The sequence below is a fragment of the Aquarana catesbeiana genome, linkage group LG01 (assembly GCF_042186555.1).
Source record: "Aquarana catesbeiana isolate 2022-GZ linkage group LG01, ASM4218655v1, whole genome shotgun sequence".
Taxonomy (NCBI): domain Eukaryota; kingdom Metazoa; phylum Chordata; class Amphibia; order Anura; family Ranidae; genus Aquarana; species Aquarana catesbeiana.
Genome location: NC_133324.1, coordinates 39,373,977 through 39,396,281, shown reverse-complemented (window position 1 = coordinate 39,396,281; position 22,305 = coordinate 39,373,977). Strand labels below are relative to the sequence as shown.

General features: G+C 41.9%; 1 protein-coding gene across 1 annotated transcript in view; it reads right to left on the bottom strand.

The window, feature by feature from the left end:
- Positions 1 to 2,200: 2,200 nt before the first annotated feature.
- The window catches only part of LOC141127762 (vomeronasal type-2 receptor 26-like), a 138,330-nt gene continuing 118,225 nt past the window's right edge, over positions 2,201 to 22,305 (bottom strand). Inside the window, exons 4-6 of the mRNA XM_073614914.1 lie at positions 19,632 to 19,865; positions 18,618 to 18,741; positions 2,201 to 3,093 (exon numbers count right to left, since the gene is read on the bottom strand). Of these exons, the coding sequence (XP_073471015.1) occupies positions 2,201 to 3,093; positions 18,618 to 18,741; positions 19,632 to 19,865 (1,251 nt within the window). The remainder of the gene's footprint in view (positions 3,094 to 18,617; positions 18,742 to 19,631; positions 19,866 to 22,305) is intronic.

Sequence of the window (22,305 nt, the reverse complement as noted above, 5' to 3'; positions counted from 1 at the left end):
GTTAATTATATATGACCTTACTGCATCATTACTTCCCAGCTTCACCTTCCTGTGGAAAAACTTTGGACTAGGGATACATACTTGCACTACATACGGCACGGTAATGCCTGGAGGAGTTGCTATCCATGGTGGTCATAGAACCCCCCCCCCCCTCTGCACTCACAGAGCCCCCATTTTTTGCTCAACCATCCGACACACTGTGGGAATATTCCTTATCTATGGTGTATTAACAGTGATTTCACTTCACCATATTGTCAGGTGCTTTATGTTGACATATGTATGTGTGTGGATTTTTATGACGCAGCTGCATCTTGTTTAGACAACGTTGTCTATTTTTTAATTTTTTACTGAGGAGCTGGTGATGGGATTTTTATCCGGTGTTTTTTGTATTACCATTTGATATTGTTGTGTAATACATTTCCCTTATATATAAGCTGCATGGTCCCTGGTGATTACTGCAGGTGAGGCTCTTTTTTCACCTTTATCTTTTGGGCTAGTGAAAGGGGCAGCTGCAGCCAGGAGGGCTGGCAGTGCCTGAAGAGGTGGTGCTGGGATCAGTAGGCACAGGAAGGAAAGTTGGGCACTAGGACTTTGCTATGCAAACAAGGGGCAGATCATCCAACAGTGTGTTGTGCTGGAGGAGTTGGAGTGAGTTTTGTATCTGCAAGCGAGTTTGTGCAGGAGGCAGAGGAGACGTGTACATATTGACGATAAATAGTTGTGTCCCTGAAGATTCCTTTTGCTGAAAAGCCAAGTGGGCATCCCATAATACCCCAATCCCTATCCAAGCTTCCCCCCTCAAAAAAACATAAAACAAGGCACTGGACTGTTCCTTGACTTAAGTATGCTGTGAAGATGCAGTGTGCCTGGCTGTTCAGGGTGGGGGATCCCTTTACACTTGCGGCTCCTTAGGGGGTGTGCTACACTTATAAGGTGAGTGGATACTAAATTGGGGGTTCATGAAGAGATTATTTGAACAACACAAAGGGGCAAGCATCTTCCATGACACTGAGTAGGGGATTGATTGCACTTTGTGTTGTGGGAGACTTGATTTTCAAATGTTGCACCTGTTTAAAGGGAATAGGGGCACCCAAGCAGGTCTCCCGAGCCTTTGGTCTGCATGTCCATTTAGACATGGAGCCGTTGCTCTGCTCCACCTCCTCTCTCTGCTCATTGGTTCCCTGGCTGTGATTAACAGTGATGGTAGCCAATGGCCCCGCTGCTGTCTCAGCCAATGAGGAGAGTCTCCGGAGTGCCGATTCTCTTGTGCATATCACTGGATGGAGAAGAAGATCAGGTAAGTATTAGGGGGAGCTGGGTGCTGATACAGGAGGTTTTCTTACCTTCATGCATAGAATGCATGAAGGTAAAAAAAAAAACCTTCAACCTTTAGAGTCACTTTAAGCTAACATAATTCCAATATTTGATGTCTTCTTCAGAATGAAACCTCTGATTGATCAATGAGCACCTGGAACCTGTTTTTAGCTTTGGAAGTTTTCATATCAGGATCTGGCAAGATGTGGAGTAGGAGTGTTGTCTCTGCAGCATTGAATGGAGAAGCCAAGTAGTCCCTTGTAGCAGCAGTTTTCAAAGAAATTTATACAAGGACATTATTTTTTTACTAGGTACTAGAAAGAAAATACCCTTTAAAATAAAGTCAACTTACCACTTAAAATGTGAACTTACTGAGCACATGCTCTCATCAACTTTAAATAATATTAAAGATGAATTTAGAATACACTAACAAAATATCTGTATTAATTTAGACAGAGTCATCTACATAAAATATAATTAAAGCGACCTTGACACTGTAATAATAACATTATAATCAGCTTATAAAAGATCTTTCTGGAAGGTGGGGAGTGTAATGGGTGGCTCTGATTTCTGATAGTTTAGGATGTTTTGGATACTTTGTCACCTTCTGGTCACTGTGGTTCCTCCTCACTACATTGTTCTGTAGTGATGTATCGGCTGGTAGGAGAAACCACTACATTCAGCATGGGATAAAGTTTTCAACAAACCCAAAGTGTCTGATACCAGCGGTGTCCAGAGAAAAAAAATAACTCAACTTCCAAAGGAGAGGTGATTATTAAATGTCCAAATTTAACATTTCATTCTCAATACACTAGCAATATAGGAAAAATAACAATAATAGAGATATTGCTATAACTATTGGTAACCCAGTGTTGCGCCATACATATTAATGGATAGCTATTTTTGCATTGAGATCAGGTCTGAACAGAATGATGTAACATTTTGGGAAAAATATACAGCCAAGAAGTCCAATACTTGATGTTATTATTGCAAAAACCTCCACAGCCACCATGTATTTCCCTCTGGTGCTCAGATAGGCCGGGATCATGGCAATCCAGACACTGCAGAACACCAGCATGCTGAAGGTGATGTATTTGGCCTCATTAAAACTGTCCGGTAATATCCTGGCTAAAAAAGCTATAATGAAACTCACAGCTGCCAGAAGCCCCATATATCCCAGGACAGAGTAGAAGCCGATAACTGAACCCTCATTACACTGAATGATGATCTTCCCCTGATAAGAGTGAGTGTCCCGATCCTGGAAGGGCGGAGAAATAGACAACCAAGTGACACAGATTATTACTTGAACCAGTGAGAACACACAAATGATAAAATTAGGCTGTTTGGCTCCCATCCATTTCCTCCAGGGACTCCCAGGTTTGGTGGCTTTAAAAGCAATACACACCATGATACTTTTGGCAAGGAGAGTAGAGACAGCAACTGAGAAGATGACACCAAAAGAGGTTACACGCAGCATGCAGGTTACATCTACTGGATGGCCGAGGAACAAGAAGACACAGAGGAAGCTCAGCATGATGGAGACCAGGAGAAGATAGCTCAGGTTCTGGTTATTAGCTTTAACAATGGGGGTGTCCTGATAATGTATAAACATCCCCAATATTAAACCAGTCAGAAGACAACAGAGGATGGAGACAGCTGAAAATACTGCAACAATGTTATCATCAGTGTAGGAGAGAAATTCCACCAATTTTGGAACACACCGATCCTTCTTCTCATTTGGCCATTCTTCATCAGGACATTTCATGCAGTTTTCACTGTCTGCAGGAAGAAAAATACAAACATAATGAGTATCTGGGTCAGAGCTTCTGAGAAAACAAAATTGTCTTGTGTTGCATCAGAGCCAGCAACTGAATTTCCATCAAAGCTGTGAGTGAAAGGAATTCTAATAAATAATAAATACAATATAAATATTATATAGATGTAACAACTTGCCGACCGTATCACTTACTTGTATTGCGGCACGGTGGCTCTGCTGTGCTGGATCACGTACTAGATATGTGATCTGTGCTCCCAAGAAGGGATCACAGATCACATACTACCAGTTGCTTTTAACATCTGATTATGGGAACAGAAACCACAATTACTGTTAGAATTTAGTTTCTTCGAGGAAATATGTCCACCCTGCCTCTTTGATTTTTTGTAATTGCTACAGACAAAAGCAAACATTGACTTGACCCTATTGATTACTAGAACAATCGATGAACATTCTGAAATCTGTTTTTTTTTTTAACAGAAAGACATTTATAGCTCGGTGTTGGGCAATAGCAGATACAACTGCTGTAAGAAGAGGCCTTCATAAGGAGAACTTGGACAGAAAGACACTTTGTTCAAAAATACCTGGTGGTCATAGGTGGACATCATGTTGGGCATTCCCGGTGGTCCTGAGTGGTGTCCCTGGTGGTCCTGGGTGGGCATTCTCGAGGGGGCTGAATCGATAATCAATCAGCGCAGACCCCCCTGTCAGGAGAGTAGCCAATCGACTCTCCTGTACTCATGTCTGTCAGAAGCGATAGAGGAAAAGCCGATAAACAAATTTTCCTGTTTACACTTTGCTCAGCTGTGATTGGACACAAGAAAAAACAGAACACACCAGCGCTCTAAGGATTAAAAAAGCAGTCCGCAGTTCATAAAAAATGATTGAAAGATGAGTAAGTTTATTCAAATTAGTAGCAGATAATAAGAAATGCAGTCTTGTTCACTTACAATATAGTAAAACAAAAAAAGAGGGGGGGGGGGGGGGGGCTTACTTCGTCTCAGGCAGTCCACTGAGCAATGAGGAGTTATACCGAAAAAGCTCTCAAGGAATGTTCACAACACAATGGAAGGAGGGGGAGAGAGGGAGATCAGTAGCTGAAAGAGGAAACAGCCATCTGTGTTCCTGCTGGGTTCGGATGTCCGAACCCCCCCTCTTTTTTTGTTTTATCTTATTGCAAGTGAACAAGACTGCATTTCTTATAATCTGCTACTATTTTGAATAAACTTACTCATCTTTCAATCATTTTTTATGAACTGCGGACTGCTTTTTTAACCCTTTGAGCACTGGTGTGTTCTGTTTTTTTCTTGTTTGATCCATTTCTACCAGTTATGGGTTTTTTTCCAGCTGCACGGGATACAGACCCTCATCTATTGATTTTTATTCCCATATTTTTGACTGCTTCACAGGTTCCCACAATTTAGCGCTGGTATTCTGTTGTTTTTTTTTTTGTGATTGGACACAGCTGATCACATGGTAAAGAGCCTCCATAAGAGGCTCTTTACCTAGATTGGAGTTGCAGTGCATCAGACTGACACACCACACCACCGCTCGCCTCGCGGCTTATCCTGCTGGACGTCATATGACTTTCAGTCAGGATAACTAAACCACTTTACGCACATCATATTGCTATATGGTGGGCGAGAAGTGGTTAAATAAGATAATGAAACATTTTGAAAGCATTTACAGCTTAGAAGTCCATATTTTTACCTTCCTAATACCATTCTCCCTACAGGAAACCTATTTATTGCATGGGAAAAAGCCTTGCAGGTCAATTAAAAAGGAGATTGCATTTGGAAGGTCAAGCACATTTGGGGCTAATTTATTCCATAAATGAGGTGCTCTTCTGAACACCACCTGCGGTTGTTCTCATAGTGTAGGACCAAAAAATGGGGTCATTATGTAAAATACCCCAGTGTTTTTTAATTACCTTTTAATTTGAAAATGCTGCATCTAAAAATGTGTGATGAAGGGACAACCCATACTCAAGATTAGGTTGAGTATCAAGTAACAGTTTACTTTTCATATTAGCAACTAGAGTTGGCCGAACGGTTCAGACCAAGCAAAAGTTTGGCACAAACATCGCCTGTTCAGTGAACACCCAAGTTTGCAGGGCGCCAGGCAGGATATTCGCCTGCCGAGCGCTCCACAATGCACTGCGCACTGTAAAGTGCATTCTAAGCCCTAATTGGTCAAAGCTTTGTCTAATCAGGGCACAGTGAATAGTTTGTTTTTAAGGAGCAGGGCTGTCCTTAACAATGGATGAGTCATTAGCTGTCAGTGGGCTTCCCTGTTGACAGCTGAATAAAAATAAAAACCCATTGCCGACAATTAAAAAAAAGTGAAAAAGAAAAACGGCGTGGGGTCCCCCAATCCATACCAGGCCACATGCCTTCAAAATGGGGGGTGATTTGGGGCAGGCAGGGGTCTGCTGTGGGGATAAGAACTATCAAACGGCGAAGCAGGCATTCGGCGGTCATGGGCAGAGCTTTTTTTCTTTTTTTGGGTGTGGCGTTGTGGCAGGCATTGTGATTGATGATGACTCTACATTGGGGGACATTGTTTTTTTTATTTTATTTTTTTTTAATAAAGGGCTTGTCAAAAACCTGTGCACTGTTTTTATTTATTTTTGATATTCTTTTGGTGAATGAGTAAGGGTACAATGTACCCTATATTCATGTGAAAGGGGGCTTCCAGATTCTGATAAGCCCCCTGCCCGCAGACCCCCACAACCACCACCCAGGGTTATCGGGAAGAGGCCCTTGTCCCCATCAACATGGGGAAAAGGTGCTTTGGGGCAGGGGGGCAGAGCCCCCCTGCCCCAAAGCACCCCCCTGTGTTAAAGGGCATGTGGCCTGGTATGGTTCGGGGGGACGCTTGCTCATCCCCCCTTTCCTGGCCTGCCAGGCTATATCCAAACAAGAAAACTCGCCACTCCAGGTGAGACAAGAAGCCTGATGATCTGGTGGGTGCCCGCACCGGCTCGCCTCCGCATGCAATCACAATAGAAGAAATGGCTGCACTCCACAATCGATCAAAATTCTTTATTGGAACATCTCAAGTGCTAAGAACAGAGAGCTGGTAGATGCGTTTCACACATTTCAGGTGCGCTTAATCATTACCCAAGAACAGAGAGCTGGTAGACACGTTTCACACACTTCAGGTGCGCTTAATCATTACCCAAGGTAAATGCGTCTTCCAGCTCTCTGTTCTTGTTAGCACTTGGGATGTTCCAATAAAGAATTTTGATTGATTGCAGAGTGCAGCCATTTCTTCTATTTTGCCTGGCTATATACTCGGATAAGGGTTTGGTATGGATTTGGGGGGGACCCCAATGCCATTTATTTTAAATTTTGGCATGGGGTACCCCTTAAAATCTGTACCAGACCCAAAGAGCCTGGTATGCATAGGGGGGACCTTACGCCACTCTTTTCATTTAAAAAAAAAATAAACATTTTTGATACTATCAATGAACATCTTTTTTTGAATATTGTTTTTTAAGGAGTAGTGATTTTAAAGATGTTTAAAGTGAAACAATAAAAATTAAAAATTAATTTAAATATAGTGCCTGGGGGCCCCCTTAGTCTGCCTGTAAAGTGAAAAAAATTACATTTAAATTGCCGGAAATACAATACTATTGCCAGCAATTTAAAAAAATTAAGTGCCCCCCCCCCAATTCTTTGGGTCTGGTATGGATTTTATGGGGAACCCCACACCAAATGTAAAAATAAATAATTTAGAATTTTATAGGATTCTTTTTATCCTTTTATTTTTGGTCCTGTTTATCCCAAATCACTACTCCCCCACCCTTGACAGCTGGTCTGATGATCAAGTCCTTTTTCCTTAACCACTTCAGCCCCGGACCATTTGGCTGCCTAAAGACCAGAGGACTTTTTCCAATTTTGGCAGTGCATCGCTTTAACTGCTATATGCGCGGTCATGCAATGCTGTACCCAAACGAAATTTGCGTCCTTTTCTTCCCACAAATAGAGCTTTCTTTTGATGGTATTTGATCACCTCTGCGGTTTTTATTGTTTGCACTATAAACGGAAAAAGACCAAAAATTTTGAAAAAAAATGATATTTTTTACTTTTTGTTATAAAAAAAATCCAATAAACTCAATTTTAGTCATACATTTAGTCCAAAATGTTTTTGGCCACATGTCTTTGGTAAAAAAAATGGCAATAAGCGTATACTTATTGGTTATAGCGTCTACATGCTAGGGTACATTTTCTGGAATTTACACAGCTTTTAGTTTATGACTGCCTATGTCATTTCTTGAGGTGCTAAAATGGCAGGGCAGTACAAAACCACCCTAAATGACCCCATTTTGGAAAGCAGACACCCAAAGGAAATTGCTGAGAGGCATGTTGAGCTCATTGAATATTATTTTTTTTTGTCCCAAGTGATTGAATAATGACAAAAAAAAAAATTACAAAAAGTTGTCACTAAATGATATATTGCTCACACAGGCCATGGGCATATGTGGAATTGCACCCCAAAATACATTCAGCTGCTTCTCCTGAGTATGGGGATACCACATGTGTGGGACTTTTTGGGAGCCTAGCCACGTACGGGGCCCCGAAAGCCAATCACCGCCTTCAGGATTTCTAAGGGTGTAAATTTTTGATTTCACTCTTCACTGCCTATCACAGTTTCGGAGGCCATGGAATGCCCAGGTGGCACAAACCCCCCCCAAATGACCCCATTTTGGAAAGTAGACACCCCAAGCTATTTGCTGAGAGGCATGGTGAGTATTTTGCAGCTCTCATTTGTTTTGAAAATGAAGAAAGACAAGAAAAAACTTCAAATTCAAAACTTTGGGACAAAAAGTGAGGTCTGCAAAATACTCACTATACCTCTCAGCAAATAGCTTGGGGTGTCTACTTTCCAAAATAAGGTCATTTGGGGGGGTTTGTGCCACCTGGGCATTCCATGGCCTCAGAAACTGTGATAGACAGTGAAGAGTGAAATCAAAAATTTACACCCTTAGAAAGCCTGAAGGCGGTGCTTGGTTTTCGGGGTCCCGTACGCGGCTAGGCTCCCAAAAAGTCTGACACATGTGGTATCCCCGTACTCAGGAGAAGCAACAGAATGTATTTTGGGGTGTAATTTCACATATTCCCATGGCATGTTTGAGCAATATATCATTTGCCAGGAGCATGGCGGACAAGATGGGTGAACTAGAGATACTGTTGTACAAGAAGGATTTGGATTTTGTGGGAATTTCAGAGACCTGGTTCAACAGTTCTCATGATTGGCTGGCAAACATTCAAGGGTATACCCTATACCGCAAGGATAGAGAGGGTAAAAAAGGGGGAGGGGTATGCCTATATATCAAGAATAATGTACAAGCGAATGTGAGAGATGACATCACTGAGGGAGCTAGAGAGGAGGTGGAATCCTTATGGGTAGAGCTCTAAAGGTATGAAGCTAAGGGGAAAATAATACTGGGAGTATGCTATAGGCCCCCTAACCTGGGGGAGGAAGTGGAGACGGATCTCCTATCACAAATTGGGTTAGCAGCAAGGATGGGAAGTGTTATCATAATGGGGGATTTTAATTATCCAGACATAGACTAGGCGGAGGGAACCGCGCATTCATTTAAGGCTCGCCAGTTCCTTAATGTCTTGCAGGACAATTTTATGGGTCAGATGGTAGACGCACCAACTAGAAATAAAACATTACTGGATCTACTGATTACCAACAATACAGACCTGATCACGGATGTGGAAATACGGGGCAATTTAGGTAACAGCGATCACAGGTCAATTCGTTTCAGTATAAATCACACAAATAGGAAACATGAAGGGAACACAAAGACACTGAATTTCAAAAGAGCCAACTTCCCTAAACTACAAACCTTGCTAAAAGGCATAAATTGGGATAAAATATTAGGAACAAAGAATACGGAGGAGAGATGGGTTTGCTTTAAGAGCATATTAAATAAGGGCATTAGCCAATGTATCCCATTGGGTAATAAATTTAAAAGAGCGAACAAAAATCCTGGATGGCATAACTCCAATGTAAAAATGCATATAAAAGCAAAGGAGAAGGCCTTCAAAAAATACAAGGTTGAGGGATCATCCTCAGCATTCAGACTTTATAAAGAATGCAACAAGAAATGTAAAGGTGCAATTAGGACGGCTAAGATAGAACATGAAAGACACATAGCGGAGGAGAGCAAAAAAAATCCCAAGAAATTCTTTAAGTATGTAAACAGTAAAAAGGGGAGGACAGACCATATTGGCCCCATAAAGAATGAGGAAGGACATCTGGTTACAAAGGATGGGGAGATGGCGAAGGTATTGAATTTATTCTTCTCCTCAGTCCATGTTCTTAAAGATTTTAATATGAGAATTGGTGGATGAGGATGGGTTAAATGTTATTTTTATATATAGAAGTTGTAGAAGTTTTTCTAATGACTATACTAGACCAGTATATATTTGAAAAATGATTAATTCTGATGTACTGATGGCCTCTCTCATTTCTAGAGGCCATACAATGCCAGGACAATACAAATCTTCTACAAATGACCACTTTTTTGGAAAGTAGACAGTCTAAGGCATTTAGTAAGAGGCATGGCAAGTTTTTTGAAGTAGTCATTTTTTGTTTCAATATTTAAAAATTTAATTCAATAAAATTTGTTTTCTTCGTCACTATTTTTTTTACTTTTTTAAAATATTGTCACCAGTGCAGTACAGCATCATCATATGACTGATGTGGTGGTGATCAGGGATATTGACTAGTGATAATTTGTACTCGGAGTCTCATGTAACCGTATTAGGAAAGGTCTGAGGGGAAATGGGAAAAGTGACCTGGGGTGTGCCAAAAGTCACATGGTCAGTATGCCTAAAAGGGGGCATACCCAAGTAGAAGTAAAAGAGAAGAAATAGCAAGAAAAAAGGGGAAGGGTGGGTGGGACACGAGAGACACCGTCAACAGGCAAGGAGGATGGAGGGCGGGTTTAAATACATCCCGACTCCTCCTACAAAATCAGGCTGACCTGCGGTCAGCTTTCCATTTGTACTCAGAGTCTCATGTAACCATATTAGGAAAGGTCTGAGGGGAAATGGGAAAAGTGACCTGGGGTATACCAAAAATCACATGGTCATTATAACTAAAAGGGGGCAAAAATAAGACAGTAGGATGAGCTAGCAAAAGATTTGATGAAAAGTAACCGTATGTGACATTGAGCAGCCAAACGCATGAAAGCCCATGAGATCTCAACAAGTGGATCTGTATCCGGAGATGCATGCTGAACTTCACCTACCTAACTACTCCACAACGTGGAACACGGACCCCTTGGTGAGAAGCAGCAGAAACTGCACCTATCCTAAAATAATAGCCAAACCTAGGTATGGCAGCTGGGTATGGCGACATTTCATGTACTGCGCTAGTGAAGAAGGGAGCACTAGGGAAAGGCAAAGTGGCCTATCCCTGGGTACTTCCGCTGTTGCCACCACGAGTTGGTCTAGGACTGTGACCGGGCACCAGCTTGTGGAAAGCTTGAGCTGAGAGTGGCAAAAAAAGGCAACGAAAGCAAGTAGATATTGAATGTTTGTGACAATAGAACCTAGGATACCGAGATGGAAAAGCCTGGAAGGTATCCCAGGCCATGTCACCAGCCTTTCTAGGCTTAAACTGACAATGACTTGTTGATCAAGATTCATCTGTAGCAGGAAAAATCGGGATGGTTTAGCACAGGTGTACATGACTAGGACCTGCTGGAAAAAAGGCGGGTAACTAAAATGGGACAGAGCATCTGCTGCTGTATGCTCTACCCCACTGATGAACCTATAGTGAATGTAAAGAAGGAACTGAAAGGGCAGCCAAATCAGCCTACAAACAACAAAGAGTAAAGACCTGGATCTGTTTTGTACAACACCTGAGGTGGACTGATTATCCGTGCAATCACCGAGCCTACCATTTCCCTTGCCGTCAGAGGGATGTGAGCACAGAGAAAAGTGATGTTAGTTCCCGATCGGCGGGACCCTGTTAGGTAACTTAGATGAGGATGAAAGTGTCCAGATAGTGGATGACTACATGACAGCATACTACATGGGAGAGTATCCAGATGAGTGCTAGTATGAAAGTATCCAAAGGCCAACGGTTGGTTTAGGACCCAAAGGGTAGTTTAGTAGCAAAATAACACAGACCCCACCACCTGATCCTATGCCATTGCCAGAGTGACAGCTGAACCGGGAGGTTTCAAGGAGGCCGTGCTACCATGTTCAGAACCTCTAACCTGAGCAGGATGGATGGAAGCAAAGTCTTCGATATCTGTTGCCTGTGACATGACCTAAGCAAACGAGAACAACACTGTCATAAACAAGCGTTAACCAGTCGAACCACAACCTACCCTAAGAAAAAGGAAAAAACTCTTACATCCCTTACCGCTACTCAAATAAAGGTGACCGTGAATAAAAGACAAAGTAAACGTTGTGCAGAACTGAAAATGTGTCAGTCTCCAGAAACTAGCTAGGCCGAGTTACCTGAGGCATGTGAGGCAAATTAAAACGTAAACTCAGACCTATGCAACTTGAAGACGTGTCAGGCAAGTGACATGAGAAGTGTGATGACATGATGTATGAACTTGTGATGAAAGACACGTGAGAACGGATGAGGAGACTTGCCACTGCACCAGCCAATAAGAAAAGATTATCTCAAACCTTTGGAACCCATGAACGTCATAATTAGCCCTGCAGTGGAGCATTGCCGTGAGATCTAAACGTGTAGATATGAACCTGACTTCTGTATGAAATGACAATAAAAGGAAATGTACGTTGTGCCAGGCTGAAAACGTATCAGTCTCAAGAAACTAGCCAAGCCGAGTTACCTGAGGCATATCAGGCAAATTAAAAACGTAAACTCAGGCCTATGCAACCTGAAGACGTGTCAGGCAAGTGATATGAGTAGTGAGATGTCATGAGGTATGAACTCGTAACGTGGTCATGTAAGAAACGGATGAGGAGACTTGCCAATGTACAAGCCAGTTAGAAACGATTATCTCAATCCTTTGGCACCCATACGTGATAGGTAACCCTGCAGTGGAGTGTTGCCGAGAGAACTAACGTGCGAATGCACATTGCACAGTTCAAAAAAAATCTGAAGAGTGGGAGGAGTCCAATCACCAAATATAGTGTGAAGATGTAGAGAAGTCACTCGTCACCACGTGATAATGTAGTCTGCTTACCAGAAGGTAATAAGGATTAGGCATGAATGGTTATCTCTCAAAAAGCATCCAGCGAATCCAGCCAACCAGAATCCCTCGTCAGACAACAACCTCCGTGTAACTTCCTTCATATATATACAACTCCCAATGATCACTTCACAGGCATGTAGTCATCATAAACCCAGAGAGAGAAATGAAGGACCCATAGTGAAGCCCGTAATGATATGTAAAAAACTTTAATGTAATAACTTACAATTGAGGTTCAAAACAGCATGCATCAAAGAAAGGTCAATCGGCTGCAGCAATCAGTGTACGGATGTCAGCCTGCCTGACATGTTTCTTCCTAACGGATGTCTTCAGAGGCATGGCTACAGCTACAACCGCACGCTATATATATATATATGTGATTTGGTGGGTGGATCAGAGGGGATATGATCACTTTAGCCACCAACAGCTGAACAGAGTGTGTGTACATCGTGCAGTGTGCTGTGCGCATGCGCACGAGACACAAAAAACACTGACATGTGAGGAGAAAGCATTAAGTTACTCTGTACGTGGTTGGAAGCAGTCAGTTTCTAAAACATGTTTGCTTCCAAGGAGCTATTGGAATATACTTGATTAGCAACAGATGACGTGACTCAGCATGGCCAATCAAAAAAAAAGAAAGCAAAGAAACAGGATAAGGGTGGCAACAGATGACACAGTATTGCGTCATTGGCCGGCCCATCGTCCTGTGAAAACACAAGGCTAAAAAAAGCTCAGATAAGCGCGGACAGGCGGCGAGCAGGACGCCTGCCATGCCATCCGACTCAGGGGGTTAAAAATTCTTGATTGCTCAAGTGTCTGATGACATATAGTGAATACAAATTCACATGTGAATTAAAAAATTATTAAATTAAATTAAAAAGTGACCGCATGATCAAGCTATAAATGAGCGCCTATCATCCAACACCACTCAAGGGCATGAACAGAGCGCTGAACATTATACAACAGAACAGCGCCTGCCATCCAATGCAGCTCAGGGGCATAGCACTAACGTGTGAATGCACCTGACTCATGAACGAGATGACAAGAAATGTACGTTGTGCCGGACTGAAACGTACCAGTCTCAAGAAACTAGCAAGGCCAAGTTACCTGAGGCACATCAGGCAAATTAAAAACGTAAACTCAGGCCTATGAACCTGAAAACTTGTTAGGCAAGTGATAACTTATGAAACGGAAACCGAGATGTAACGTATGTAACATGGATGAGGAGATTTGCCACTGCACAAGCCAATTAAAAATGACCAACTCAAACCGTGCGAACCTGAAAACGAGACAGGTAACTGCAGTGGAGAATGCCATGATTTAACCGTGAAGATGTAAACTCAAGATGACAAATATATATGAACGGTACCCAGCCAAATGAAGAAAATAACAACCACGAACTGAGTGAAAAACATGCAACTGGGTGAGGAACATAACCTGCGTGAGAAACATGAGCAGACTGAGAAAAGTAACCTGTGACAGGAATGTAAGCTGCGTGAAGAAATGTACTGAACGAGAACAATGAGTAGCGTGAGCAGCATGAGAACCGAGGCTGCATGAGAAATGTAGGTTGCACGAGCACATAAATTGTATGAGCAACGTGAGATATATGGGAAATGTCAGTAACACGGGAAAACATGGGAAAACATGAGAAACATGGGAAAATGTGAGTAACATAGGAAAACGTGAGTAATGTGGGAAACATGAGTAACATGGGAAATGTGAGTAACATGGGAAACGTGAGTAACATGGGAAAGCGTGAGTAACGTGGGAAAACGTGAGTAACATGGAAAAACGTGACAAACATGGGAAAACGTGAGAAACCGGGGAAACGTGAGTAATATGGGAAAACGTGAGTAATAAGGGAAACGTGAGTACCAAGGAAAAACATGAGTACCAAGGGAAAATGTGAGTACCATGGGAAAACATGAGTAACATGGGACAACGTGAGTAACATGGAAAACGTGAGTAACATGGGAAACTTGAGTAACATGGGAAAACATGAGTAACATGGGAAACGTGAGTAACATGGGAAAACGTGAGTAACATGGGAAAACGTGAGTAACATGGGAAACGTGAGTAACATGGGAAAATGTGAGTAACAAGGGAAACACGAGTAACATGGGAAAACGTGAGTAACAAGGGAAATGTGAGTAACATGGAAAAAAATGTGAGTAACAAGGAAACGTGAGTTGGCCTGAGAAAAGAAAGTTGCGTGAGAAACTAAAAAAGTTGCATGAGAAACGTAAATTGCATGAGAAACATAAAATTGCATGAGAAATGTAAATTGCATGAGAAACATAAATTGCATGAGAAACGTAATTGCACGCCTTCCATGCATTTAATGTCATAATGACAAAACCTGGCAGCTGAGCATCCTAGCAGCAACAGATCCCACGCCTCCCTCCTGACGCCATGCGGAGCGGACATTGCTCTGCCCCTGCCTCCTAAGTCACACCAAGAAAACGGGCAGACCTCAAACTGCCCCTCCCCCGTACACCATGTGGACTCCCCACAGCCACTCAACCAAGCCCCCCCAGCTACCAAGAGCCACAGTGGGGGAAACGTGCGCTGGTTGCACCCTCCCTCCCTGAACCAAGATGAGTGAAGACACTGGGGATCCCTGCAACAAGCACACGCCGCCGGGCCCCAGCTCCTTGAGTGACCCACTCCCCCCTTGCCAACAACCTCCACACCATGGATGAACCCCCAACGAGCACCCAGCGGACCATCAGGTGGGAGAGAGAGTCTCCCCCTTACCTCCGTCCATAGCGAAAAACCAACCGCTGCGGCAACAGAACACCCGGACCGGTTGGCCCCTTCTCCACCGGCGCCCCCCCATCGACACCTGTGTCCGCCCATTAGAAATGGAAAGAACGACCACCACTGCCGCCGCACGTCCATCTTGCCGAACTGAAACCGGATATGACATCCGATAGTCGCACCGGAAATTACGCATAACATAAGAAGCAACATACACGAGAGACACCGTTGACAGGCAAGGAGGATAGAGGGCGGGTTTAAATAGACTCCTCCTACAAAATAAGGCTGACCTGCCGTTAAAAAAATAAAGAAATATATATTTTTTTATTAGCTTTTTTTTAAACATTTTTTATTACCAGTTTTTACTTATTTTTTTCTACATACTTTAATCAGAGTAGTTCAGTATCAACATAGTAATACAGTACTACTTTAGGGGGATGATCAGGGTTTATTATTATTATTTATTTTTTTACACTTTGCTGTTACAATAAAGATCATTATAACAGCAGCATTTTCATCTGTCAGGAATGGGTGAACCATTTGTGAGAGCTGATTTAATTGTGATCTGTGATTTGCCACAGCTAATCTCATGGTACAGGGTGCTGTGATTGGCCCAGGTACCGTGTGACTTTTTTGACATTTTGTTCATGTGATCACATAGCGATAATGTTATTTGTGCATACATTTACTGGTGTTTTTCAGCTCTGGGAACTTGTGGGTAAACCAATTTTGCTCATAGCACCATAATAACCAATAATGATCTGGGGCAGTAGGAATCGTGTCATTAGTTGCTATAGAGTTGACAGCCAGGCTGCCTGCAAAAATGGCAACTTATACTATTAATCCAGAACAGGTGGCATGCAAAACCACCCCATCTTTCAGGAGAGGATGGGAGTCTGGTTCTTCCAGACCTGATCCACTTCCCACCTTCTACAACACTGCTGGAGGTGTTTAATGGGAATAGGTGGCTGTGTGATTGGGAGTACTGTGTTATGGGGGACTGTATGATGGGGGGACTGTGTGATGAGCTCTGTGATTTGAAGGGGCTCTGTGATAAGAAGACTTGGTGATGGGGGAGAACCTGATATGATGAGAGGACTTTGACATATAATGGGGACTTTAACACTAGACATGTGCATGACGAAAAGATTTGGTTAATCTAGTTATTTAGTTTTGTTAAATTTGGTTGATTCGTTCAATTCACATTTGGGATTTGTATTCAATTTTTTTAAATTCAACGTTCAAATCGATACATTTTGAATTTTTTATTTATTTATTTATTTTCGATTTGAATGTGGCAAAGTGAACTAACAAAAGGAAAATCTTCATCAAATGATTACAATGACTCTTTAAATCTCCTTTGGCTTAACAAAAACAGCATCATTTGGAAATGGTACTATAATTACACACACAGTCTTTGATTTCAGAAATATGTTTACAGTTAGAATTTGGCTGGAGTTCAATGTAAAATTCTATATGAATTTTGGAATGAATTTAGTTTCGCTATTCGGAGCATTTGTTACATTTCGTTTATACTGTAATTTGGGTGTTCGGATATCTCGAAATAACGAAAAATCTCTCGGAATATTTATTTGGAACAAAACGAACCGCACATGTCTATTTGACATGCAGGGAGGAATCAGATGTATAGGGTGGACTCCGACATGTTGAGGGATTTTTGATGTGAAGAGAGGCTTTTGATGGGAAGTTAATTAATCAAGGTAGTTAAGTGCATCATCAAAGGTTCAGGTTTTCTATTGATAAGCGACATTTACATTTTTTATATTGTAGACTGGGTGCCTCTGGATTTTGCATACTTTTAAAGAGTGCTGCTTCTGGAAAAATGTTGAGAAACACTAGTCTGAATATATTTTCCTGGTGCTACCCTGTTGTCCACCAACAAGTGGAGACTCTGCATAGGTCCCATAAATGTTAACTGCATATTTCTCTCCTTTCTTTAATTTTGGTAGATATCTTTGGGTTGGTCACCACATCTGTAAATAAGTAGATTATCTTGTTATTATTATAGTAAATATCATTTAATATAATATCATATAATATAATAATATTTCCTCCCCACGTGCCCCTTCCCCTGACTTCTCTGTCAAGATCAATGGCACAACCATCAAACCATCCCCGCATGCCAGGGTACTAGGTGTAATCTCAAACTCTGAATTCTCCCTTTGGCCCCACATCCAATCACTGTCCAAAGCTGTGTTATAAGAACATTTAGGTCCCTGTAGAGGAAACACGCACAACTTTGGATGACTAAGAAGAGGTGAAAATGCCAAACGGGCCTGAGGACTGCAGCAAGAAAATCAAGTATAGAGTATTTAAAAAAAATCCTGAGGCGAACCTTATTGGCAGGGGAGGGATGCTACATTTCAACTTTAACCACCTCAATACAGGGCATATACACCCCCTTCCTGCCCAGGCCATTTTTCAGCTTTCAGTGCTGTCACACTTTGAATGACAATTGCGCGGTCATGCTACACTTTAACCATGTGAAATTTTTATCACTTTCTTCACACAAATAGAGCTTTCTTTTAGTGGTATTAAATCATTTCTGGGTTTTTGCAACATTTTGAAATGTTTTTTTTTCTTATTTACTCTTAGTAAATTTAGTAAATAAGTAATTTTTCTGCTTCAACGATGGGCGCAGATGAGGCGGCACTGATGGGCACTGATAGGCTGCACTGATGGGCACTGATTAGGGGGCACTGATGAGGAGGCACAAATATGCTGCACTTGTGGGCACTGATAGGTGGCACTGATATGCGGCACTGATGAGCACTGATAGGCGGCACTGATGGGTGGCACTGGTGGGCACTGTTAGGCTGCACTGGTGGGCACAAATAGGCAACACTGGTGGGCACAGATAGGCAGCAAGGATAGGTGGCACTGATGGGCATTGATGGGTGGCATTGATGGGCAGCAGTGATGGGCATTGATGGGCAGCAGTGATGGGCAGCACTGATAGCCAGCACTGACTGGCATCATTAATAACCACTGATTGCTGCCACTTGTGGGCACTGATTGCTGCCACTTGTGGGCACTGGTGGGCATTGATTGCTGGCAGTGGTGGGCACTCATTGCAGGCACTGGTGGGCACTTAATTGTAATCAGGGCACTGATGATCAGTGCCCTGATTACTGCGCACTACCGGGGGCGCGTGAGAGCAATCGTTCTTGGAAGCCATCATATGACGTCCACCCAGAACGACAGCCGCACCGCCCAGTCGTCATTTGACTGTGGGCGGGTGGCAAGTGGTTAAAAGATATCTTACATGTAGTGTATGGACTTTACTGAAAATCCTAAATCTCAGTGCTAGGATCTTAAAATGATAAGAGCCCAGTAAACTGTCTGTAGTTAGTTTGAACTCTGAGTACATGAGGGTTTCCCTCAATAGTCCAAAAATGTATAAGCTACAAGTAGTATTACACCATCCCACATGTTATTCCCTGCACCACTAAAGTATGTTATACTCTGATTTTGCACATCTGTAAATTTCAGTGTAAATTTAAATACCATTAATAAATAAAACTGTATATAAACAAGGTATACCAGTCATATTGGATATGTGCCCTTCTGAACATGGGACACAGTCATAGCAGCAAGAGTGGATTGAAGCTCCTGGCTTTTTTCTGTAACCGGGCAAACAAGAGTCCACACACCGAGACTCCAGCTTCTAAAGGAAGTGAAAAAAAAAAGTCTCCTTGTGTGAAATAACATTGGAGATTCAATATTAGTGCATTGCAAAACATTACTATATCTCTTTATCCATGGTTTCCATTGCACTTTAAAGTGCATGCAAACCCCAAATCTATTTTCTAGTATGGCTGGCAACATATCATATATAGTGTGAAGTAACTGCCAGGAACAACTCTTCTTATTTCAGGCTTCAATACTAAGCCACCGCCTCACACTGGAGGAGTACTCATGGCAGACTTACAATGCTGATGATAATATTGAGGAAGTTGATTAGTGTTGTCAGCCTGCTATAGGAAGTGCTGCTACTGGTGTGATCTCCGGGTAAGAAACTGCAAAGGACTCCCAAAAAAAAATTGCTTAAGAAAACTGAATGCAGTGAGACATGATGCCCAACATAGTGAAACAAAGGATTTTAAGTTTACATGCAATTTGAAGTGTATTAAAAATATTTGTGTAACTGAATGGTGTCTTGCCCTGTTTTTTTTTTCATTTTGAACAAGTATAACACAATAATTTCAATGATATATTTAACAGACCAAACAGGAGGAATAGGAGAGTATGGGTTACATACACTTGAAATTATTTTAACCTGAAGGACAGAAGTCAATCCCAGTAGAGAATCCCATAGTCCATGAGTATGAGTAGGAAACTATCCCTACAAATATTTTACTTTCTCGTTTAATTTCTGTTATTTATACCTATATGTGAAGGGCAGATAAGGCTAATATAATATTTGAAGCAATAAAGTTCATGGGTGATACTAAGAAATGTCATTGCTTGACTATAATTTTTACATATCTGTTGTGAAAATTGTACAATGGGCGGCCAATGTCATGAAAAGTGAGAGCCACATGTGCTCCTCCTCACCGTATTATTGTCTTCATTCCATGTTATATTGTTGGGGTCAATGTGAAGTTGGTCTTCTTCTTTAGCCCATGGTGTGTATGAACCAACATCAATATCACTTGAGATAATTGGGAAGACAGACCTAATCCCATTTATTACTCTGTAGTAGAAAGGAAACTCGCCATTTTGATCGAAAAAGGTCATTCTGTCTGCCGTCTTATATGGATTTTTGATTTGTTTCACATATTTATGCAACTGGAGGACAAAAAAAAAAAAAACCTCAAACAAGTTAAAGCTGAAGTTCAATTTCTTTATATCTTGCTTTCCCTTGTTTCTCCATCCCTCCAACACTTTTTTTTTAAAATAAAATCTTTCTGTTTATATTATATGCCTTATTTTCAATTCAATTGTTTTAATAATTTTCAATAAAATACAAAGATAACATATATACTTTACTCAAAACAGTGTATACTCTTATGAGATAATGCTTGTTTAACCACTTGCCGACCAGCTGCCGCAGCTTTACTGCGGCAGAATGGGCACGGCTGGGCGAAACAACGTTATGTAACGTTGCTTCACTCTGTGGCCACTAGGGGTGTGCGCACACCCGCTGCTCCCCCCAGAGCTGATGCAAGTGCCCGGCGGTCACGATCACCGCCGGCTCCAGCGATGGCTGGTGACACACTGAGAACAGGGATCTGTGTGTGTAAACACACAGTTTCCGGTTCTCTGAGGGGAGAAGAGACTGTCGTCTGTTCATACAAGTCATCTCCCCAAGACAGTCCCCTCCCCCTTCAGTTAGAACACAGAGAGGGAACACAATTAACCCCTTTATTGCCCCTAGTGGTTAACCCCTTCCTTGCCAGTGACATTTTTACAGTAATCAGTGCATTTTTATAGCACTGATCGCTGTATAAATGCCAATGGTCCCAAAAATGTGTCAAAAGTGTCAGATGTGTCCGCCATAATGTCGTAGTTCCAATAAAAATCACAGATTGCCATCATTATTGGTATAAAAAAATAATAATAAAAATGCCATAAAACTATCCCCTATTTTGTAGACGCTATAACTTTTGCGCAAACCAACCAATATACGCTTATTGTGATTTTTTTTATCAAAAATATGTGGAAGAATACATATCGGCCCAAACTGGGGAAAAAAAAAAATTTATATATTTTTTGGGGATATTTATTATAGCAAAAAGTAAAAAATATTGCATTTTTGTTCAAAATTGTCGCTCTTTTTTTTTTTATAACGCAAAAAATAAAAACTGCAGAGGTGATCGAATACCACCAAAAGAAAGCACTATTTGTGGGAAAAAAAGGACATCCATTTTGTTTGGGTGCCACATCGCACGACCGCACAATTGTCAGTTAAAGCGATGCAGTGCTGAATCACAAAAAGTGCTCTGGTCAGGAAGGGGGTAAAATCTTCCGGTGCTGAAGCGGTTAACAGTTGCAATAGGTACATAAGGTAAACTTATCTAGTGCAACACAGCACTGTAGAATATATGTCTTCTCAACAACAACTGGCATATTTCTCCAACACAGTAATGCCCTGTACACACGGTCAGATTTTCTGACGGAAAATGTGTGATAGGACCTTGTTGTCGGAAATTCCGACCGTGCGTGGGCTTCATCACACATTTTCCATCGGAATTTCCAACACACAAAGTTTGAGAGCTTGCTATAAAATTTTCCGACAACAAAATCCGTTGTCGGAAATTCCGATCGTGTGTACACAAATCCGACGCATGCTCAGAATAAATTAAGAGACGAAAGCTATTGACTACTGCCCCGTTTATAGTCCCGACATACGTGTTTTACGTCACCGCGTTTAGAGCGATCGGATTTTCCGACAACTTTGTGTGACCGTGCGTATGCAAGACAAGTTTGAGCCAACATCCGTCAGGAAAAATCCATGGATTTTGTTTTCGGAATGTCCGATCAATGTCCGACCGTGTATACAGGGCATTAGTGTTATGCCACGTACACACGATTGGACATCCAACAACAAAATCCATGGATTTTTTTCCGATGGATGTTGGCTCAAACTTGTCTTGCATACACACGATCTCACAAATGTGGTCGGAAATTTTGAAAGTCAACGCGTTGACGTACAACATGTACAACGACACTAGAAAAAGGAAGTTCAATACCAAGTGCACCACCCTTTGGGCTACTTCTGCTAATCGTGTTAGTAGAAGTTTGGTGAGAGATGATTCGTGCTTTTCAGCCTTGTGCTTTTAAGATCGTTACTGCTCTTCAGTTTGTGCTTGTAGGTTCGTATCTGGTTTTCAGTGCGTGTAGTCAGTTTGCATTTGTTTTTCAGTGTGTATTTTATAGTATGTATTTGATTTTGCAGTGCGTTCTTGTCTGCTCATTTCTGATTTTCAGCTCCCTCTTCTCAGGCCTTGCTGTTTTTCAGTGCGCTCTGTTAGTTCGTTCTGACCAGCTGACCGTTTTGAAGCCATGTTGCGGGTACGTACTCGTGGTAGTGTTTGTGCTGTGCAGGGGCTTGGTGTTGGGTTTCTTACTACTTTGACCCAAGCCCAGTCCATGAACAGGGCGGGGAGGAGTTCATGGACCAAGAATTGGTTGCTCCAGCGTGACCAATTCTGGCACATGCCTTTGTTGCGGGAGAGCCAGGAGAATAATCCTGATGATTTCAGGAATTATCTCCAGGTGACGGACT